This window comes from Clarias gariepinus, chromosome 21 (assembly GCF_024256425.1).
Source record: "Clarias gariepinus isolate MV-2021 ecotype Netherlands chromosome 21, CGAR_prim_01v2, whole genome shotgun sequence".
In the NCBI taxonomy this organism is placed as follows: domain Eukaryota; kingdom Metazoa; phylum Chordata; class Actinopteri; order Siluriformes; family Clariidae; genus Clarias; species Clarias gariepinus.
Genome location: NC_071120.1, coordinates 2,138,901 through 2,162,037, shown reverse-complemented (window position 1 = coordinate 2,162,037; position 23,137 = coordinate 2,138,901). Strand labels below are relative to the sequence as shown.

The 23,137-nt window shown below is 46.4% G+C and overlaps 2 protein-coding genes across 6 annotated transcripts; both read right to left on the bottom strand.

The window, feature by feature from the left end:
- Window positions 1-493: 493 nt before the first annotated feature.
- golga3 (golgin A3) lies at window positions 494-13,971 on the bottom strand. Of its 5 annotated transcripts, none has more exons than XM_053480963.1 (24): window positions 13,907-13,971; window positions 13,184-13,420; window positions 12,579-12,788; window positions 11,468-11,577; window positions 9,778-10,385; window positions 9,325-9,436; window positions 8,777-9,083; window positions 8,471-8,673; window positions 8,249-8,386; window positions 7,919-8,080; window positions 7,456-7,824; window positions 7,302-7,379; window positions 6,952-7,215; window positions 6,768-6,862; window positions 6,397-6,613; window positions 6,159-6,302; window positions 5,879-6,076; window positions 5,672-5,788; window positions 4,704-4,843; window positions 4,077-4,209; window positions 3,789-3,911; window positions 3,481-3,645; window positions 3,208-3,365; window positions 494-3,099 (listed from the first exon to the last, which is right to left on the bottom strand). In XM_053480963.1, the coding sequence occupies exons 2-24, from the start codon at window positions 13,344-13,346 to the stop codon at window positions 2,937-2,939; spliced, it is 4,377 nt and encodes a 1,458-aa protein (XP_053336938.1). In that variant the 5' UTR covers window positions 13,347-13,420; window positions 13,907-13,971; the 3' UTR covers window positions 494-2,936. The 5 variants fall into 5 exon arrangements, with proteins under 5 accessions (XP_053336938.1, XP_053336941.1, XP_053336942.1 ...); XM_053480966.1 differs by having other exon boundaries at window positions 3,208-3,362; XM_053480967.1 differs by having other exon boundaries at window positions 12,672-12,788.
- A 3,506-nt stretch (window positions 13,972-17,477) lies between these two features.
- ranbp1 (RAN binding protein 1) lies at window positions 17,478-22,351 on the bottom strand. The gene is made up of 6 exons (XM_053481710.1): window positions 22,163-22,351; window positions 20,211-20,347; window positions 19,034-19,191; window positions 18,701-18,829; window positions 18,543-18,605; window positions 17,478-18,125 (listed from the first exon to the last, which is right to left on the bottom strand). The coding sequence occupies exons 1-6, from the start codon at window positions 22,175-22,177 to the stop codon at window positions 17,995-17,997; spliced, it is 633 nt and encodes a 210-aa protein (XP_053337685.1). The 5' UTR covers window positions 22,178-22,351; the 3' UTR covers window positions 17,478-17,994.
- Between the last annotated feature and the right edge of the window lie 786 nt (window positions 22,352-23,137).

The following is a 23,137-nucleotide window of genomic DNA, read 5'->3' as shown; positions in this document are numbered from 1 at the left end:
TCATGATGTCAAACAAATATGCATTGAGATTAAAGGTAGGTCTTAAAATACATCCACAGTTACACATCCAACTGACTCAAATTATGTCTATTGGCCTATCAGAAGTTTCTAACACCATGACACAATTTCTAGAATTTTCCAATTTGTTTAAAGGCACAGCCACCTGAGTGTATGTAAACTTGTAAATTGTGAAATAGTAAATTATAGCAGAATAACAGTTCGTAAGTGAAATAGTCTGTCTGTAAACTCTGACAGAATAATTCCACAAACATCTGACTTTATTTACATACCAAACATCAGGAGAACATGAACATGTGGAAGTATTCTCTATTAGCTAATTTAAGCCTGAGGTTCTCACACATCACATCACTATCGTATGTTTTGTTCTATTCTGGAGAAGTATATAGATTTTTTTTTATTATTTGGGTGAAAACAAATAAATAAACAAACAAACAGACGTATGTTTGATGAATGTAAGACAAACTCCAATTGCTGCATTTGTTTTTCTCAGCTGTATTCACTCCAGGATTTCATCTCAGCCATGACAGTATGATTAAAAAAAATTCAACGAAAAGAAAAAGGTGCAATGCAATACGCCCCCCACACACGTCATCATTTACACACATTTACACAGTATAGTCAGGTTCATATAAACAGTAACAGTACGGATTAAACAGAAAATAATTGGTTCCTTCAAACAGGACTTGCTTTTCTTTTTCTTTGCAAAACGAGACAGAAGAGTGAAGTCGTCACGTTCCTCAGCGCCCGGGGTGTGACGTGCACTCTGTAACGTCTCTGATGACTCCTGCTGTAACCCTCCTGAGGAGGTGTATTAAAACTAAACAATGACAAAAGACCAGTTAAAACGTGCAGAATTAAGAAGACCAGAAGGTGGTTTTTTTTAAAAGCTTAATATTATTAATTAATAATAATTTACACTCTGTAGAATTCAAGCTTTAAACTAGACATGTGCTGAGATCCTGCTCGGTGAAAACAATAGAACACCCTGCGTGTGTGTGTGTGTATATGAAGAGTCTGACACTGGAGACTCCTTTCTCAATTGTTACAGAAAACATTAACATATCAGTGATTTTCCTCCCACACACACACACAAACACCACGATATATCTCTTTTTATTGTGATTCGGTTCTGCGTCCCAGTCAGCCTACTTTAAATGCCTAAAGCACCTGGGTCTCGTCTCGTCTCACACACACACACACACACTCGTCAAGTTCGCACAGAAAGAAAAACACCAACTATAATATTTTACATCTTTTTCTGTCCCCCCCCCTCCCTCCCTCCCCAAGCGTCAGTTGTGCAATATCAGTGTCTGTCCAGACGTCTCTTATTATATATACACACACATTTTATATAAATTACATCACACTCCACAGCGGGGAGACCTGGTTAAGCGTCTACGCAGGGTCGGAGCAGGCGGGTTTGGCGTCAGTCACTCACCTCACAATCACGTCTCGAGATATGAGAGTAACAGATTAAAAACAAACATTAAAATAATATTAACAATAATGTTAATAAACTGACCAGAGATTCCACAGTAGCTTGAATACCACAAAACTCTGCGGAACTGATCATGTGACAGGAAGGAGCAGGAGGAGGAGGAGAGGATCGTACCCATCTACACGAGCGCGCCGTTTCTTCAAGTGTTTATGATGATGTGCGACCCTGTAACTTCAGCACAGTGTTGTGATGAGAGCATCGCCGGAGTGACGTTCCCTGAGGGCGGGGCCTGAGGGCGGGGCTTAAAACACGAGGGACGTTTCCGCGCTGTTCTCAGCTAGAATAAACAGCCCTTTAATTCCTGATCCACATCTACACTGTACACGCGGCGCACAGGAACACAACCAAATACGGGCGTCTGAGGAAAAAGTGAATCCTGTTAGCGTTTTACAAACAGGGAACTCCTGTCGTCATGGAAACAGAGACACTGCGTGGAAAAGGTGCATTTTTTTTTCTTCTTTGAGGAATTTGCAGCCCTTTAACATGCCGAGGCTCTGATAAACACTTTATACACACACACACACACACGTTACAGTATTGCCACTAGCTCAGCTTCTCGTTCAGGATCAGGGCGATCCACAGAGAACGGAGCTGACGAAATAACCGCGTGCGTACGTATTATACACATGTATATACAATGGATATATTCACACCTGCGCATGTGTGTGTGTGTGTGTGTGTGTGTGAATTGTAGGTTAGTGTGTCCCCCTCCGCACTTTGTCTTACTGGCCAATGCGCGGTGTCCAGCGAGTGAGGCACGAGATTACACCTGGTGGTCTCGGTAAACTTTAGTGAATCAATGTAGAGTCGACTCATGAGTCACTTTTATGATTCCCACACATACTTAACAGGTAACGGTGCATTTAGATATTTATTACGAGGAGGTTCTCAGCCCTACACACACCTCTAACATTACGTTTTGGTTCTTACTTAAATTAAACACATAACTATGTAAACCGATCCAGTACACAGCAAATGATTCAAAAGAGTCAAATTGACTTTAATTCTGAATCAACTCTTTTCTATCAGGTCAGAACCGTTTGACGATCCGTCGCCTTATTGCGGTTTATGATCTTATTACTCTCATGTCCGAGCCGAACTTCCATCCTAAACGCGGCGAGACTCCCTGTGCCCTACGTAGGCAGCCTACTCACTACAGGAACACTGATTCTGACGTGTAAAACGCGTCGGTTTATATTTATAGATATTTATATATAATTTGTCACATGATTTTTGGTGAATTCTAGCAACAGATCTTCCGACGTCCCACCAGATAAATAATAAAATGAAATAAAAGCATAACACAAGAGACAAACAAATAAAGCATCAGGTCCAACCGATATGGACGGGGAAAAACAGAAAGAGTGTCCGAAACATGTGCGCTCTCGGATAAAACGTGTCCCCCTCGCTGATGTGTTTACGAGGATGTCATCTTTTCCGGCTGCGTTTTCTCTTCCTTACTGGACGGGCTCCCGTTGTCGTGGATACCGAGTCTCTGAAGCTCCTCCTCCGCCGTGACCCAGGTCGCCACGGTAACCGTGTGCTCCTCCATCTGCTTCTGGAGACTGTCCATCTCCTCCCTGGAGACAGAGAGACATGCGAGGTTGATAGATCAGATCAAAGGTGATAAGTGTGAGTGTGTGTGTGTGTGTGTGTGTGTGTGTGTGTGTGTGTGTGTGTAGACGTACTTGAGCTGCCGTAAGCAGTTGTGCAGGTTGTTAAGCGGCTCCTTGTTGACGGACGCGGCCGGCTTCAGCAGCTCGTCCAATAGCGAGGCGGGAACCGGGCAGTCCGGGATCTTCACCGGGGTCAGGGGGGCGGAGTCACACTTCACCTCCATCCGCTGCTGCAGCACAGAGGGGGAGGGGGGGACACAGAGGGTGATCCAAAAGTTTTGGCACTCACTATGAAAGCAGCACCCAATACTCTCTCACACAGGCGTGTGTGTAGTGTGTCCTGACCTTGCGTGTGCGTGTGTGTTTGAGCTCCTGTTTGAGCTGTGTGTTCTGCTGCAGCAGGCTCTTCATGCTGTTCCTCAGCTCGACCACCTTCGCCTGAAGCACAAACTTATCCTTCCTGCTGCCGTTCAGCTCCTCCTGCACCATCTCCAACTCCACACGCACCCTCTGAACACACACACACACACACACACACACACACACAGTGAGACAGGCACTGAGAAGCAAAGCGACAACCTGAAATTCTGTTACTGAGCTGTAGAAGTGTGTGTGTGTGTGTGTGTGTGTGCGCGTGTGTGTGAGTGAGAGACCTGCAGTGTCTCCTGCACCGTGTCCAGCTCTTTCTGGTTGCATTTCTCTGAGAGTTCCACCTGGTGGCGCTGTGCATCAAGCTCCTGCTGCTTCTGCTCCACCTCCCACTTCAGATCCTCCACCTGCACGCACACATACACACACACACACACACACACACACACACACACACACACACACACACAATTATATTTCCATAAAATGAATCACTTTTTCCATCCACTCTGATTTAACCTGATGTACAGTTACTGATCTGTGTGTGTGTGTGTGTGTGTGTGTATACACACCTCCTGGTTAGTGAGCGGCTGCTTGTTGAGTTCATCGTCCAGCTGTTTCTGTAAGATCTGCAGCTGTGTGTGTGCGGTGGCCAGCTCGGCCTCGAACCGCGACACATCCTGGGAGCGCTGAGCGTCCTGAGCTCTGAGGAGACACACACACACACACACGTCACACACACACATCACACATTAGACACGTGTGTGTATATACACACACACACCCTGTAAATTAACATGCTGCACAGACCCCATACATTCACCACATCAACACACACACACACACACACACACACACACACACACACACACACACACACAAACACACACACAGGCTGTGCCAACACCCTAAACACACACTGATAAATGCAAAATCATATGCAAATGTGCATGTAAACGAGTACTTAAATGAGATTTCTTCAGTCATGTGACTTTCAGGGTTCAGCAGGGAGAGAATTCACACACACACACACACACACGGTAATTAATTATTCATCATCACACCACATCACCCTAACCACACCCCTACCTACACACACTGATATAGAGTCTAATCTATGTGATACGAGTTGTGTGTGTGTGTGTGTGTGTGTGTGTGTGTGTGTGTGTGTGTGTGTGTAAGTGAGAGAGATGACGCACTCGAGTCTCCTGGCCTCCTCCTGCAGTGTCCTCAGCAGCTCCTCTTTGGTCTGGAGCTCCTTCCTGATCTCGCTGAGCTCCAGCACGGCCGCTCGATAATGTCTGCGGTTATGGGCCGCCTCCAGACGGGCCTCGGCCACCTAAACACACACACACACACACACACACACACAAATTTGTGCACTGTGAGATCAGACACAAAAAAATAGTATACCAACACTACACCTACAAGGTACAAATTCATTACAAATCTGTGAGATTAGATATTTAAAATTTAAATAAGTTCTAATGAAACTTGCATGAGATCAGACACTTTGTAAAGACTTTAAGATCAGACAATATGAAACATAATATACATTCTAAGTGAAAAAAGTTTATAAAAAGTGTTACGTGAAGATTAGACACTAACTAAAACATACTGTAGTGAAACTGTAACTCGTGTAAGATCAGACTCTATAAATATAAATAAATAAAAGCTCTGATATTTAAAAATGAATCATATGAGATCAGACACTATAAAGCCCTTGAGATCGGAAGGTTACGAAAACAGGTTCTAATATACTCCAGGTGTTATGTGTAGATTAGACATTAACAAAAACAAGTTAAAACAAAACGGTAACAGATGTGAGATCAGACAGACGGAAGCATGAACTGAATGAAACAGAAACAGGTTGTAATGAAACTGTAAATCATGTGAGATCAGACATTAGAGAGTATGAATCAAATCCAAGCTCTGATACTAATTAAATATTTGTGAGATCAGACACTATGAAGCCTTTGAAATGCTCTGGGTGTTGTGTGGAAAAATTAGACATTGTAAAAAAAGAGGTTGTAATGAAACTGTAACGGATATAAGATCAGACATTCTGACATGAAAAGCTCTGAGATCAAAGGCTTGTGTTGGACAGTGAAGCCCCTGTGTGAGATCAGACCCTCTGACATGAAAAGCTCTGAGATCAGACGCCCACCTGCTCGGTCAACTCCTTCACTTTGATCTTCTCCTTTTCGAGCGAGGCCTGCAGGGTCTGGACCAGGTTCCTCATCTGCTGGTCCTCCTCCTCCTTCCTCTTCAGCACGGCCTGGACCTTCAACCACGAATCAGACAGGGTTTAGACTTCACAGTCTGCTTTAGGGTTTAAACTACAGAAACTTAAAGGTGAGAGATGTTGTCTGACCTGCAGGTTGAGTTGGACCAGGTCAGCCTCTCTCTTGGCCAGCGCAGCCTCGAGGACGTTAGCGTGCTCCCGCAGTGCATTGTGGGACTGCCCGAGTCCGGTCAGCTTGCCCTTCTCGTGCTCGAGCTCCAGCGCTAGCTTCTTGTTAGCGTCCTCCAGGCGTCGGATTCTCTTCTTGAAGCCGCGCGCCTCCTGCAGCTGTGTGAGGAGAAACGCAGGGTGTTAAGGACACGCTCTGGTGAGAACTGAAACACCCTGAAGCTCGTGAAGCTCTGCTGACCTCGTCCTCCAGCTCCAGCACCTTCTCCTGGTACTCCTCGAGCTCGCCGCTGGTCAGACTGATCACCTCCTGCAGCTCCTTCTCCAGCAGGGCTTTACTCTGGAGCACGGCGTTCAGCTCCGCCTGCAGCGACTCCACCTTCGCCTGGGGATGGAGACACGAGACACGCCCAGCTGATCACCGGCATCGGGGACACTGTGTCTGATGGCTACACTAGCGTCTTTATCAGCGATCTTACCTGCAGCGCCTGGTTGTTCCCGCCCTCGTCCACCTGCGCTCGGAGCTTCACTAGCTCCGCCTCCGTCGTCTCCTTCTCCGTCAGCGCCTCCTGCAGGCGGCGGCTCAGGATGCTCACGGCGTTCTCGTACGCCTTGTGTTTCACCTTTAGCTCCTTCTGCGCACTCGTCAAATCCGTCCCCAACCTCTTCATCCTTACCTTCTGCTCGGAAATCGCCCTGGGACACGACAACAAACGCCTTTAGTACCGCCACCGCGTGATAACACCAACATGCAGCAGGGTGGTTGCCACCATTTTGACTCTTCGTGACACTAATCAGACTAATCTTACTTAGCGTTCCTGTACAGATGGATAAAGGTCATGTGACTCACTTTTTGGCGTCGTTCTGCATCTCCTCCACCTTCTTCCTCAGGACCTCGTTCTCCTGCGACACCGCAGAGAGCTGACTCTGATCAAACTGCACAGACTAGAGAGAAAGAAAAACACACACACACACTTATGATGTGTCTCTTTTGGCATACACCAAAAAATATGTGTGTGTGTGTGTGTGTGTACCTGCAGCTGTGTGTTGAGCTGGTCTCGCTCGCTCTGTACCTCCTGTAGATGTTCCTCCAGGCTACTCATCTGCTGCTGCACTCTCTGGACCTCCTGCAGGAGGCGCTGCTGCTCCAGCTCGGCGCTCCTCTTCCCTTGCTCCGCCCGCTGTACCTCCTCCTTCAGCTCCTTCACCTCCGACAGCAGACGCTTCTTGGTGGCCTTCAGCTCCGATATCAGCTGCTCCTTAGAGGCGGCGTCTCGCCTGTACGCCTCCACCATCACCTGCAGGGGGCGATACGGAGCAGCAGTGTTTAAAGCGGTGGGAGGGGCCTGACTGGTAGGAGGGGCTTTGTGTTTGACAGGCGTACCTTCTGCTGGTTGAACTGCTCCTTCAGTTTCTGTGCTTGTTTCTTCAGCGAAACGTTCTCCTGCTGCAGGGACTCGATCTGGAACGTTAAATAAAAGAAAATATTGGCACCCTTCTGTTTGACGCGAGACCTCACTTCCTGTTGATACACTCACCTGTGTGGCCTGGACTTGCACTTCCTGTCTGAGCTTTACGAGTTCGTCGGACGAGTCCAGCACGTCCTGTCCGAGTCTCTCCGCCCCGTCCCCCAGCTGGGTCTTCTCTGCGCGCGCCGCCTGCAGCGCCACCTCCAGGACGATCTTTTCGTTGCGCAGGAACTGCAGCTCCTCGTCTCGGGCGGAGGCGTCGGCCTGGAGCTCGTCCAGCTCGGCTTGCAGCTGCTCGTAGCGCGCCTCCATCAGCTGCAGCGCCTGCTCTTTACTCTGCAGGGCGTCCTGAGTCTCCGTCAGCTTCTTCATCAGATCCACGTGCTCGCGCTGGAACGCCTGGAGCTGAGCGTCCTTCTGGGACAGGGACACTCTCACCTGGACGAGACAGAGGAGCGCACTTATACACTGGTTACACCACACTCATAGACCTGTACATGTGTGTGTGTGTGTGTGTGTGTGTGTGTGTAACCTCTTCTAGCTCCCTCTCGAGCGCTGCAGACTTGTTGGCCGCCCTCAGCAGCTGCTCTCGCTCCTCCTCGAACTCCTCCAGCTTGTGCTGCAGGTCGTTCTCCACCATCGACTTCGCATCATGGATCTGCTGGATCGCTGCTTCCTGCGTCAGCATGTCCGCCTGGAGGGGGCGGAGTCAGAGAGGAGGGGTCAAGCACGAATGAGTCGGAGAGAAAGTGGAGGCGGAGTCCACTTAAAGTCCACTTGATTTTTTGTAAACAAAGTTGTTAAAGTGTTTAACTGATTTGTGGGCGGAGCCCAGGTTGTGATGTCACCGAGTAGCCCTCACCTCAATGCTCTGCAGCTGGACGGCGATGCGCTCCTTCTCTTTTATGGAGCGGTGTTTGGTCTCGGTGAGCTGGTGAGAGAGACTGACGTTCTCAATCTTCAGGTTCTCCAGCACGCCGATCTGAGTCATGTGACCTGCCTGAGAGGAGGAGGAGACAGAATGTAAGGCATCAGGGGGATTAAACAGGACACAGTGTGAGTGTGTGTGTGTGTGTGTGTGTACCTGCATGTTGGCCATCTGACTCTGCAGCCGGACCCGGGCCTCCTGCGCGATGGCTAACTGCTGCTGGTACCAACTGCGCAGCTGCTGCAGTGACTGAACCTCCGCCTGAGACGTCTGCAGCCGAGAGTTCAGCATCCCGCGTTCAACCTCCACCTGCTGCAGCTGTGCGTGTAGTCCGGTCAGCTGCTGACGCAACTCGCTCACTGACACACACACACACACACACAGTTTACACTCAGTCCCAGTAGCTAAAATGAAAAGTTTTATTCCCTCCCCGTGTGTGTGTGTGTGTTAGTTCCTCCTCACCCGTGGAGTCCCGCGTGCTCAGGCCCTGCTGCATGTCCTCCACCCGTCCCATGAGCCTCTGGTACTGCTCCTCAGCCAGCTGCAGGTCCTTGGAGAGCGACTCCAGGCCGGCGTTCTTCTCCTCCAGCTGACCCTGCAGCTCCGCCACGGCCCGCTCCAGCCCACCCCTCTCCGAGCGCAGGGACGACACCTCCGACGCCAGGGACGCCTGACGCTCCGAACTCACGCGCGTCTCCTCACGCTGAGCGCGCAGACGGGCATCCAGCGCCGCCAACTCCGCCTGCAGCTCTGTCTTCTCCTTCAGAGCCTGCGGTACGGAGCGGGACTTAATCAGAGAGGAGGACGCAGACGCCGCGCCTCTCATAAGATCTTAACGCTGCGTGAAAACAAGTATTTCTAAAGCACACCTTGAATTAAAACAAACAAGGCAGGGTGAAAAAGTAATGGCACCCATAATGGCAGTGATAAAGGAAGGAGAGTAATCCTCATCAACGCTCATGCGTCAGCGTGCTGGTCACCTGCAGCACCTGTGTTTCGGGGTCTCTCACCTGACTGGCCTCGGAGGACACGGACTCCAGCTGTCCCTCCAGCCTCATCTTCTCCTTCAACACCTGCAGCAGCTCGTCATGAGTCCCCATCACCGAGCTCCCGTACGATACACTGCCCCACACACACACACACACACACACACACACATTTTACACCACTGATAATTAGTGAGCGTGTCCATTCTTTAACAGACTGACTGTTGCCATGGTTTCCCCTCACACTTCTGTCGTATCCTATGAGTGACCACACCCACTTTATCATCATTAACTCCACTTGTTTCAGTTTACACATTAATATATATTTACATATACAACGAGTGGGCGTGTCCAAACATTAAACAGCTGTCGCAGACTTTACATGTCACTTGATGAAGAGAAAGGGGCGTGTCATTTTGATCTCATTAATATTCGAGTATGTGACACTATAGTTAAGTGAGTAAGACAGAAGCGTACGTGCTGGAGAAGCTGTCCCTGCGGCTGCGTGACTCGGCCCCGCCCTCACTCTCCAGATCCTCGTTGGCCCCGGCTTCCTTCTCCAGCTCCAGCTCCTCATTGGCCTGTTGCAGCACCTCCCTCAGCGAGGGATACTGCACCACAACCACTTCCTGTTCCGCCGCCCTGCTGGCCGCTAACGTGAGCTCTGTCGCTCCGCCGTCCGCGACGTTCCCTCCGTTTTCGGAGCCGGGGGCGCTAATCTCGGACAGCGTGGAGACGGAGCTGGTGCTGATCTCGGACAGCGTGGAGACGGAGCTCGAGTTCATCTCAGAAACAGTGGAGACAGAGACGGAGGACGACGAGGACTTCTCGCCAGGTGTATCTGGGGTCTTGTAGTCGGCGAGCGAGTGGATCTTGCCGGATCGCGAGGATTTGGACTTCCTGTCTTTGGGAGCCGGGATGCCCAGGCTGCCCAGTTTGGGTCCGCGGGGAACGCTGGTGCGCAGGAAGGAGTACTCGGTCGTCATGGCGACAGCAGAGGCGCGGGGCAAGATGTCCGGGTGCAGCATGAGCTCCGGGTCGAGGGTGCTGCAGGGGCGGGACTTAGGGGATGACCGATGGTGCGACTGAGCGAGGGAGAGAGAAAGGGGGAGAGAAAAAAACAGATAACAGCCACAGAGTGAGAAAGAAGTAAAGACATGGGAAAGAAACAACAAGACAAATAAATAAAAACAGAGAGAGAGACACACACAGAGAGACAGATTGTTTTTATTTAGAACACATGGAGACTCAACAGGGTTGCTAGGCAACCAGGAAACATGCAATTTTGCAACAGTCACCTCAGACATGCCAACAGAGTAATAAAACAGCAATCACACTTAGCATCAACCGCTAACCAGACACAGGCTCTGTGTGTGTGTCTGTATGAGTGTGTGTGTCTGTGTTGTCATAGAAACAACATGTTTTCAACTTTCTGAGAACTTCTGCAAATTTGTCAGGCTGTAATTAGCGTCGCTCTGTGACAGAGACTTGCTATAAATACCACGGGAATCTTTCTCAAAATCAAATGATTGACAGCTGTGGGGGCGGAGCAATCGAAAAACACAGCTTTCCTCTGTGAGGAAAAGTCATTTAGTGACTCATGCTGCATGCTAATAATGTAGAGGCAAAAGGTCACGCCGCAGCGGTACGGCTAACGTTCCTGAGGTGTGAGGGAGCTGAGTAAACATAACCGTTAGCGTGATAGCTAATCCTAGGCTGTTTGTGCCACGACGCGATTAATGCTCAGATAATAAACGCTAATCTGTAAAGATTCATTCAGAAAAAAGAAATTAAAAAAGACAAAACCACATTCAGATTAGCATCTTAGCTAGTTAATAGCTGTTTTTTTTATGTAAGATGCTAACAATGTTAGCCTAAGACAGCAGTTTCAACAACTCGTTAACAAACAGTGCTAAAAGTGTAAAGAGCTGAGAGTTAGCATTAATGTGTTGTATACGTCGCTAATTTTCTCTCAGGCTTCACAGGCGATGCTGCTAACCATAAATATGTAAAGGTCAGAAAGTGTTAGCATGCTTGTATCTCAGAAGATGACTCAAGCTAACATGTGCGTCACTCCTAGCAACGATTGAAACAAGTGTCAAAAGTAATGGTGCCCTAAGCCACGGTGTAAGTATTTGGTATTAATGTTTGTGTGTGCGCGTCTCACCCTCTCCCGGTGTCTCTGAACGCGGTACTGCTTCAGCTGCTCCTCCAGGCGACGCCGAGCATCCAGGCGGATCTTCTCCTCGTTCTCCATCTCCAGAGACGGCTCGTTCGCTACACACACACAAACACAAACGAGTCAGCTTTCCCTCAGTAGCTAGCAGTTAACCTGATTAATAAATCCTGCACAGAGAGAGAGAGAGACACAAAGACAGAGAAAGAGGCACTAAGAGAGACACATGGACAGAGAGAGAGAGAGAGAGAGACAAAGAGAGAGAAAGAGGCACGAAGAGAGACACAGACAGAGAATGATGAAACACAAAGTTATAGTGTAAAGGCAGAAAAGAATGGTATCCAAAGGTAAAGCAGGTAAAAGAAAAAGGTAAGAAAGTAAAATATCAAAGGAAAGAGAAAAATCAGTGTCTCTCTCACTCTCTCTGCTGCAGGATTCAAACACTGAGTGTGTGTGTGTGTGTTAAAAGGTGTTAAAGAGAATCTCCCCAAACCATGCAGAAACAACCCCCAACCCCCCCGGAGTGTGTTTCTGATAAAACCCAGAGATAACACACACACACACACACACCTCATGCAGAGCAGTGTTAGAGGTAGTAGGTGTGAGAGCTGACGGTGTTTGATTTCTCACTTTGTGAAATAAATTGTAAAGATCATCTGTAGCTGTGTGTGTGTGTTACATAGCTGAGGAAACCTGCTTGAGAAACCCCGAGAGCTCGGATACACTTACAGAGTGCACCTCGTGCCAGTCATGTGTTAGCCACGCCCCTCACCCCACCCACCACCCCGTCTCATGTCGTTAACCCTGAGAGAGAGAGACCCGAGCTGGAGCCTGCAGTAACTCAGCAGCTGGTATCCATCATTACATTTTTAACAGCAAGAAACACACTAATGTGGCTAGCATGGCTAACACGAGGAGGAGGAACACACACACACAAAACAATTACAAAAGCACCCAACAAGTCACACACACTGCGGGCCGTAAGCGTGTTAGGAGACCAGAGCAGCCTGAGGGATCACACTCAGAGCGGGCGGGGCAGGGCGAGGAGGAAGTTGAGGGAGGGGGCGGAGTCAGGGGGGGCAGTATGACGCCGTGTGCTTACACAGTTCCGTCTCCTGCATTGGGATACTTAGTCTGAGCGACTGCAGTGCCGAGCCCTCAGGCTTCTCTACGCTGTCAGGGAAACAAGCCACACCTGCACCAGGAAGTGACACGGGCCGCAGGACAGGAAGTGACGCGGCAGACGGCGGGCTGTCGCTTCCAGTCTCTCCCTGAACTTCGCCGTTCTCCAGCGGCTCCACTCCCACGTGACCTGGAACGAAGATGATTAAAAGAAGAAAATGCAAAAAAATTTTGTTTTTCGCAGTGTTATGCTGTTGTTATTACAGTTAATGTGGAGCACTGATGTGATGATGATGTGTGTGTGTGTGTGTGTGTGGTGTGGGGGGGGGTCTAAGGGTTCTGAGCAGAGCTGGAGGACTTCACTGGGAGAGCAGGTGAAGCAGTAGAGCAGGTAGAGCAGGTGAGGCGAGGCTCCAGCGCCCACACACACACACCAAGGAACTGATTTACGCTCTGTTAAAGATCTCTGTGTGTAATATTTCTGTTCCAGAAGAAAACTGAGCTGACTGAACGCCCAACGACACCATGACATTGATAATGTGTGTGTGTGTGTGTGAAGTGTAAGAGCCGAGGCACAGCTCTCACCGTTGGGGATGTTCTCCTCAGTCTGCACTTCTAGTCCTAACTTCAGCGCGCTTGTCTCTCCATCTCTGCCCGCGTGCGTGTCAGCGGTGGTGTGTGTGTCGGCGGCGGTGGTGGTGGTGTGTGTGTCAGTGGTCTCCGCTGTCAGTGTGTTTCCGTTCTCCATCTCTGTAGCAGTGTGTACGGTTCTGCTCCGGCATCCATGAACAGAGAGCGCGTCTCCCCTGTCTCACTGCACGTCTGAGGAAAACAAACACAATAAACATGACGTCAGACAACACGTAAACAACACCAACACCATCCGCATTACTGCAACACAGATAAGCAGCGGTCACGTGATCAAGAGCATTCCTCTCTCGCGCGCGCGTCTCTAACCCACATCCGTGTTATTTATACACACACACACACACACACTCTGTCTCTCTCTCTCTCACACACACACACACACACACACACACACACACTACCTAGTCACTATACACTACCTAATCGCTAAACACTAGCTCTAGTGTATTAAAGCGCACTCATGACACACCCCGCTGTTAATCACGGCTAGCCTGTTAGCGCGTTAGCATGTTAGCTCACACACACACACACATACCGTGTTCACCGCGCGGTAACACACACCTCTCACCCTCCTCTCACACTGTTACACTCTTATTATCGCGCTGTTACACTGTTAATAAACCCGTCCACACACACACACACACACACACACACACTCACACAGAGCGACGCTCTCCTCCCCGCTCCAAGCTACGTGGCTGTTTGTGTTCCGGCACAGATCACAGTCCGGCTGGAAACAGCGCTGGCACGAAGGTTCCTACGGACAGACGGACGGATTTCTCGGGAGCACCCGAGCAACACAGGACTTCAAGTACAAACTATGGAAAATTCTTCTTCTACTAAACATTAAATCATTAGATATTTATATATTTATATTTGTACAGACACACAGTTTCACCACCTCTGCTAAAAAAAAAAAAAAAACGTGTGTGTGTGATGTTTGAGTAACTCTTCCTCAGAGGAAATTCCTGTGAATTAGTTGCGTTTGTTTCTCCACACAGTCTGTTCATGATATTCAATAAACCTTCACTTTATATTTATTATTTCTTTCTTTAACACACGATTTGGAAACAATGCTTCCAAAACGTACACTGCTCACAGCTTGTGTTTTTATATTACAGAACCTTGGTATGCGAGTATCTTTGCAAGATGAGCAAAAAGTTTAAATAAATTTTAACTCAGTAAACAAGCAAGATCTTGAAATACGAACAGTATTGTGGGTACTGTGAGTGTGTGTGCGCGCGTGTGTGTGTGAAAGTCACTACACAGTAGCCCCCTTCCTCCTCCTCTTTGCTCGCTGGTCCTGTCGGCAAGCAGGTGTGTGTGCGTGCGCGCTTGTGTGAGTGAGAGTCTCTATTCTGTAAACTGGGGTGTGTGTCTGTGTGTAAAAGTCGTCCTACATGGTAGCCCCCTCCCTCCTCCTCTCCTCTGTCTGTTCTTACTCATCAGCCACAATTCTTTTCAAAGGTAAAGTGCAAGTTACTTTGTTTAGTTTTACTTTATATTTTATATGAATTAGTTTTATATGAGTATTTTTGGGTTGTGGAACGAATCATTTGAGTTTTCATTATTTCTTATAGGGGAAATTCACTTTGATATACAAGTGTTTTGATATACAAGCATGCTTCCAGGAGGAATTATGCTCGCAGTCCAAAGTTTTACCTTTATATTGAAAAATTCAATTCAATTCAATTCAATTTTATTTGTATAGCGCTTTTAGCAATTTTCATTGCCGCAAAGCAGCTTTACATAGTCAAAAGAATTATTTAGGTTTGTATGAAATGTGAATTTGTATGAATCAAAATGGTCAGTTTGTCCCTGGTGAGCAAGCCGAGGGCGACAGTGGCAAGGAAAAACTCCCTGAGATGGTAAGAGGAAGAAACCTTGAGAGGAACCAGACTCAACAGGGAACCCATCCTCATTTGGGTGAAACAAAAAGCAGTAAATGATCTGCATTTATACAGTGTGTAGGGTGGGAGGCAGTTCAGCTATAATAGCTGATGTAAAACAATAATGAATTCATCAAAACCCTAGAACGAGCGCTTAAACTGAGTAACTAGCAAAACCTTATCTGTAATTTCAGTCACAAATTCATATAAATAAAAAGAAAGATTTTGTCTATACGTTAGTCAGAGCTCGCTTTTCTATGATATCTTTATGTTTATACACTGGAGGGCCCTAAAAAATTTCTGTTTGTCTGTCAGTCTGCAGGGCTTAGCTAGATACTGTGTATTGTAGGTGTCACTAGTGTCTGTAGCAGTAAAAGAGCATATCCTTTCCTCCATATGTTCCATTGCAGCAATCCGGCAACCCTTTGCTCCATCCCAGTTCTTACAGCAGAACATCAGGACCTTACCTCCTCTCCCTTAGAGGAATTTCCCAAACTGACAACTGATGGGATTCAACATATGATCTCATCCTCCAATCCCACCACCTGTTCATTAGACCCAATCCCTTCCACAATGTTCCAGGCCGTCTCATAAGACCTCCTTCCCTTCATCACAATCATCATCAACCATTTCATATCACCTGGTCATGTTCCTGCTGCTTTTAAGAAGGTAAGGATTATTCTTATCCTCAGGAAACCTTGCCTGGATCCAGCAGACATTAGCAACTTTTGCACAGTATCATTTATCTCTTTTCTTTAAAAAAAAACTCTTGAAAGGACTGTTTACAACCGAATGTCTCTTTAACTCTTGCAAAAGAACCTTAATGATCCCAACCAATCCGGTTCAAGGTGGCACATTCCACAGTCACTGCCCTTCTGTCCCTGAGAAACGTCATGCTGCTAGATCAGCTAAACTGTCCTCTGCCCTCAACCTCTCAGCTGCATTTGATACAGTAAACCACAAAATTCTCTTTTCTATCCTTGGAAACCTTGGAATCTGTGGAACAGCGTGGCAATGGTTTGCTTCCTACCTAGAAGATAGGTCGTATGAGGTGACATGAAGAGGATACACATCTTCACATCCACATAGGGTAGACAGGTAGACATAGGGAGACTATGTTCTGAAGACATAGGGCACGAGGCACGGTATATGAGATGCCAATCTATCACTGAGTATACACACACTCATTTACACACTACGGAAATTCTGGAACACCAATTAGCCTAATCTGCATATTGTCTTGTGACAGACAGGAATCGACCCCAGACCCTAGTGGTGCAAGGTGACAATGCTCATCACTAATCGACCGTGCCACCTGTCATTGGTGTTCGTTATATTTTTGTTAGTTTTATTTTAAAATCCCTTCAGCAGAGGTCACAAGATGAAGAGCGCTGGACAAATGCCAAAGGTCAGATGTCCCACTTCCTTGATTGATGTAATTTATTCTTAGTGGTTAGACATAAAAACTGATTACATCTAATAATTATTTGATTTCATCTTACACATGGAAGCCATTTTATAAATAATTACGATTATTTTCTCCAAAAATTGTGTTGATTGGTGTTATTAAATCTATAAAAGTTTATAAAAACTTTTCAGATTCAAACTATAATTTATGGCTATTAAACAAGTTCAAGATGTGAAAGAAGAAATACATATCAGGAGATTTTATGATTCAAATTCAACCGTTTCTGTAGAATGACCAGTAATTTATTTAATTCTTTAACACATGATTTGGAAACAACAGTACCTGAACTTCTCATGGCCAACACTTACTGTAATTAAAAACTATTTTATTTAATAAAAACCTAAACGAGTGCTCAGACTGAGCATTTAGCAGACCTCATCTGTAATTTCAGTCACAAAAACAAACCTTTATATACAGTATTATTGTGCGTAAATCAACTATAATGTCAGTAGTGAAACCTAGTGGCCATGTTTACTAGCCTGCTATCAATCCTTATTCTTAGTTTACTTAGCCCTGCCAAAACAAGCATGTTTTAGGTCGTAGCTTGTATTTAAACACTGTGTAAATTACATAATTAAAAACAGTATATACATAATTGAAATTACACAAAAGGTAATTAAATGATGTATAATTACGCAGCTACACGCTAGTTCAACAAGCGTGTTATTATATAGGAGGTTTCCATGACAACCATAGATTTAAAATTTTTCCAATTTAGGACTTGCGTAAAGAGAAGCAGATTGATGTCATTCCAAATTAGCCATTTAGTGTGATCATGCAATCTTACAAAGCGTACACAGCGTGACTATATACAACGAGCAACTTATAATCAGCAAACACACGCTGACGGAACACAACAGACAGACACAGAGGCTCGAGTGAACTTTCTTTATTTCCTCCATTTGTTTATAATCAGACAGAGCAGCGCCAGGTCTCGGGGTGCTTCACTCATCACTCCAGATCCTCCACTCGGGCAGGAAGCCCCGCCTTCCGGGTTCTCCCTCAGAACCCCTGGCGTTCCGTCGAACAAACTCGCTTCCTGCTCGCTCTGCCTCGAGTACAGAAAACAAATGAACAAACAAAAACACGAGCCGCGATGGGAACAGAGCCGAGCCCCGCCCCCCCTGTCAGAGCGATCAGGTGGTCCGTACACAAGCAGACGAGTGCGAGAGTGTGTATGTAGGTGTGTGTGTGTTTTAAGTGTGTGTGTGAGGAATGGTTTAAGAATGACACCCAGGTCTCTGATGGACAAATAAAAAAACAAACAAAAAACCCAAAATAAAGAGACTAAGTGTCCGAACGTCGTGTTCAGAGTCTGTTTTAGAAAAGATAAGAAGTGCAGCGAGGAAGGAGGGGATGGAGAGGAAGAAGGAAAAAAAACAAAAATGCGCTCATTTCTCCTCGCCCTCCTTCTTCTCCTCCTTTTTCTCCTTCTCTTCCTCCTTCTTCTCATCCTTCGTCTTCTTGTCCTTGATTGACAGCTCCTCCAGTTTCTCTGCCACGATGTCTTTATTTGTCCCTTCTGAGAGAGACAGAGAGAGAGACATTAAATTAATAATAGGACAAAAGTAGTACGACAAACAAACAGAGGAGGAACAAACAAAAGGAACACACGAGGATGAAGGAAAATCATCAACTTCAGTCTGAAAACTGTGACATCACCACACACACACACACACGTCGGTGATTAATTTCCTATAAACAGCACCACCCTTGTGATGACAACTGTTAGCAATGAAGTGTGTGCGCGCGTGCGCGTGTAACAGGACACCCTGTAACTCCTCCTAGAGGGGGCGGAGTCAACAACGAGCGAGTCTGTGACCTCACTGTAGCAGACTGAAAAAGTTCAAAGCCGAGAGAGGCGACTCCAAACAGAGTGAGTCTGCGCACGTACATACGTGTGTGTGTGTGTGTGTGTGTGTGTGAGAGAAAGAGTTACCTTCAAGTGATTTTCGGACTTCCTCTTTGCATTCGTCGAACTTCACCTTGAACTTCTGTGCGTCTGTAACGAGAACAAAGACGAATTCAGACTGCTGTGTGTGTGCGTGTGCACTCACTCTCCGAGTTGTGTGTGTGTGTGTGTGTGTGTGTACTCACTCTCTGCGTTAAGGAATCGGATGGCCAGCATCTCTGGCTTTGGTTCTTCATCTGCGAAGTCAGCGTGTGTGTTCCAGACCCAGGCCCTGTCACTGCCTGCGTTCGGCTTCAGCTCCATCAGTGGCATGACTGCGCGCGCACACACACACACTTTACTAAGTCTCATTCACTTAACCCATAGAGCACAATTGTTTAAAAAAAAAAAAAAAAAAAAAAACACACACTTGTACAATGTTGTACAAGCCCCACCCCCTCTCAGGACAAGCTCCTGTGACAGTTTGGCACTCTGACACCTCAGTAACGGTGTATCTCACACACACACACACTACTCACTGTGGTGGTTGGCACAGATCTTGAGCGTGCGGTCTCTTCTCATCAGCAGGCGGATGGTGCCCTTCTCTTTGTGGCGCAGCAGCTTGACGTCCCCCGTACCGCGCTCCTTCCACTCCGGCGGGTCGTTCTCACTCGCAAAGCGGTACAGCTTCGCCCTCCTACACACACACACACAGAGTTAGAGAACTCACAGTTCACTAGACACTGATCACAGTTTACTCCTCACACTCCTGATTAAGGACGGGAATCACCAGTCTCCTCCTGATACATCAATACCTCAATTAATATTGCGATTTTACAAGCATCACGATTTTTATAAATATCCCGTTTCAATATTCCTAATCGTTACAAATTTAAACCTTTAAAAAAGTTTGATTGGGTAAATTTAACTTCAAATAAATTGAATGCAAATACAGTCACTGAGCAGCGCGCGCCTGTTACATCATAAATTATATTAAGATTTTTCCCAATTTACGACCTAATTCAGTTTAATCCAATTCTCCAATTTAAATCAATTTTTTATAATTTAACACCATAAAAATGTGTCTCTGTTGGGCCACTCAAAGGCTTCTGCTCTCTGTACAGAAGTATTCATATCTGAGGCCGATCATCCGGTCACGACCAATCACACTGAAAACCAGACGATTCTGGAGGGGAAACTGCTTTATAACAGAGACAGACCGATCGATTGGCCAGTTCATCTCCATTATAAATGTAAAAATAGCGTTTGAATAATTATTTGCGCACGTGCAGCGATGCACGAATCGCCACACAAAGGAATCACAATTCATAACTGAAAAGGTTTTAATAGTTTATTGTTTAATGTGCTTCAAGATTAATTTCTCTTTGTGTTCTTCATAAACAACCCTGTGTGGACGGCGACACTGCTCAGGCTGGAGATTTTTCCATAAACATACTGCAGCGCTCACAGTAGAGCCGCGAGTGTGTGTATGAGATAACGATATGATTAATATGACATTAAGGACAGCTTTTAACACGTTATGTCATCCGGGCCTGATTGAGCTCAAATTAAATGACTAAATCTTTAGTGTGAAGTGAATGTGTCCCAAATCACCGCAATCAGGACATCTAAAGAACAGGACGTACCCCATACAATCCTCCTGACCTTTTTTTTTTTTTTTTTTTTTTACACACACAACCCCCCAGTGATTCTCACATTTTGAACAGCTCCTCCTCGTCCTCCTCCAGAGTTTTGACCTCGCGCTCGGGCAATGACACGATGGGCTCAAAGTGCGGGTCATGGTTCGAGTCCTCCGTGTTGTCCGTGGACGTCTCGTGCTCCTCTTGCGCTTCCTGCAGGAGAAAGGTGAAGAGATTGTCACACTGTGATTTGCACGCAGGCACACACACATCAAAAGGATAAAAAGATGTATAGTCTCGCTCTGTGGTGTGCACATCTTTTATTCTGAACGCTGAACTGTGAACACACTCCCTAGGGTCACTTTACACAGTGCGACACTACTGCAGGTGAAAACACCACCACGTCGTCACGTTCACACGGACCTGACCGCTGGTTTATATCAACCTTCACCCATTTCTTAAATCCTATAATTAGCCGCGTTATCAGTCCCGGTGATGAAACGTTACCCGGGTCATCCCGTCCTAAATAAGCAGTGTGTTAATGATGAGTTCCCCAAAAAACTCTGGGCTTTACACAGACAAACCAGAGAGCGGAATGTTCTGGACCGAACACGATCATGGAAGGGGAGTTTTTTTCTCTAAGCTTTCAGTGAGTCATAAATATTGGAATTCTAACAGCATCTGGAGGTTAGGTGATTTCTATGGATGACTAAACACTAATTACATTTATTCAGATGGAGTGTTTTCCCTGAAGTGACTTCATCCAGCCGACCTTGTCCACTGTCTTTTGTCCACAGTTTAATCTCTCAGGTTATATAAAGTCTGTCGGTATTACCGTCACATCGCCCAGCTCGGACCTCACACTCACACACACACACACACACACACACTGAGGTACTTTTATCATTAGAATTTTGACACAAAGTTGTGATATATACATCTCCTCAGATTGTCACACACACTCCCTCCATCCATCAACGCAGCAGAATCGTGTTTTAATCGGCAATAAAGCCACAGAAATGGAGGGAATTAAACTCCGTCCGTTAGGGAGAGGAGTGCAGCACGAGCTCATCCCCGTGGGCGCGCGACGCTGTGGTCTCGCGCAGCACCCGGCCTAGCATGCTAATCACCTAATAAACTAATCCAATCCATCACCGCGGCGGGGCCGTTATTACTCACCGAACACCTCATTAAATCAAGGTGTTCCCAAACACACACCGTATTAAAGCACAGATTTAACTTTAGGCGGTGTTTATAAAAAAAAAATAAAAAAATAAATAAAAGATTGTGCTTAGCTAGCTAGCATGTTAGCTGACTAGCTGGTGATATATTCACCTAGCAAAGTTTTTTTTTATCTAATAAATAAATATGAAGTATTTAAACAGGAATTAACTCTTAAAAAAAAAAAAAAAAACATTAATAAACTAGGTGCACGCGCGTGACCGGCTAGCACGCAGAGAGAGAGCGCGCGCGAGAGCCACCCGGAACTAGCATTAACGGTGCACTCATGCTAGCTTAGCGCGCGCACACACGCACGAGATTTCCACAAGCGATGTTAAACAGGCAACTGAATCCAACGGAGACTTTTCTTCGTGCATCTCTATGGAGTTATAAGACCTAGCGTTCACAGTGCTGCGGCTAATCCCCGAGCACACGGCGTGAGCGGCTGACTGAACCAGGCTAACGCTAATTAGCGCTCGGCGCGGGATTAATACGCCACTGTGTGACTAAATCACATTTCAGTTCGTTAATAAACACCGGACTAAACACGGGGGTGAGGACACGCGCGGTGTTTACTTACCACACCATACACACACACTGATATGTACATACACACAGTTATTATACACACACACACACACACACACACACAGAGAGCCGGCTTTTTTAAATTCCTGCACGAGCCGGTGAGCGCCCCGACTGCACACTACCGTGTGCTTTATTAATAAAACCCGGAGTAATACAGCGGAAATGTCGCGGCGCAGCGAGCGCGCGCGGGGTGTGCCGGCGGGAGGGCGCGTGTCTCACCTTGGGATCGGCCATGGTTCGTGCGGATGGCTCGGGATTGTTCCTGGAGGGGCTTTGGCTTGATTTTCGGCGCTTTTTCTTTTCTCTCTCTCTCACACACACACACACGCTCACTTTCTTCCTTCCGGTTTGGTGAACGAGCTCGCCCCCTCCCACTGCGTTCCGTTTCGCGCGCGACTCAACCGGGCCAGCGGCTCGCTGACGTCATCTCCTTTCTAGCGCTGGGAGTCGATTCTCTTGAACCTGGAGTCGACTCTGCGCTGTTCAGGGTTTATTACTTAAATTTGATTTTATCATACAGCGCTTTTTAAAATAGTCATTGGGACAAAGCAGCTTCACAGCATCATAAATAAAAATGTGAAATGTGTGAGGAATATAATTCTATTATTAGTGATAATGAATAAATATTTTTTAATACTATTCTTATAGTTTATATATATATATATATATATATATATATATATATATATATATATGTTTATTAAAGACTGAGCTAGTGTACAGTGTTACCTGACACTGGAGACTCCTTCTGTACATCAGAGGGCAGGATTCAACATTACTGTGGAATTAATTTATTTAATATATTATTATATTACAATTACAATATTAAACAATACTTATTTATTTACTTATTTATTGTATTTTATGCATTAAGATTTCTCTCTTTTTATTTTTCCAACGTTTTAGGACCAGTGTTTAACAGAATCGACTCTTTGGAATCGGTTCATTCGCTGAGTAACACGTTGACCCGTAGCAGGGAGTCGACTCCTGGGTATCGAACAGTTTCATTTCGGAATCTCTGACTCGATGACGTCACTTCCGCTAACGGACTGGCTCTTTTTTTTTACTACTTTTCTTTCCTACTTTCCTCTTTTCTTCTTCTCCTTTCTCTTTATTACACTACAGTACTCATATCCACTTTGATGTTCTAAAAATATTATTGATTTAAATATATTTCTATAATCAGTGCGTCAC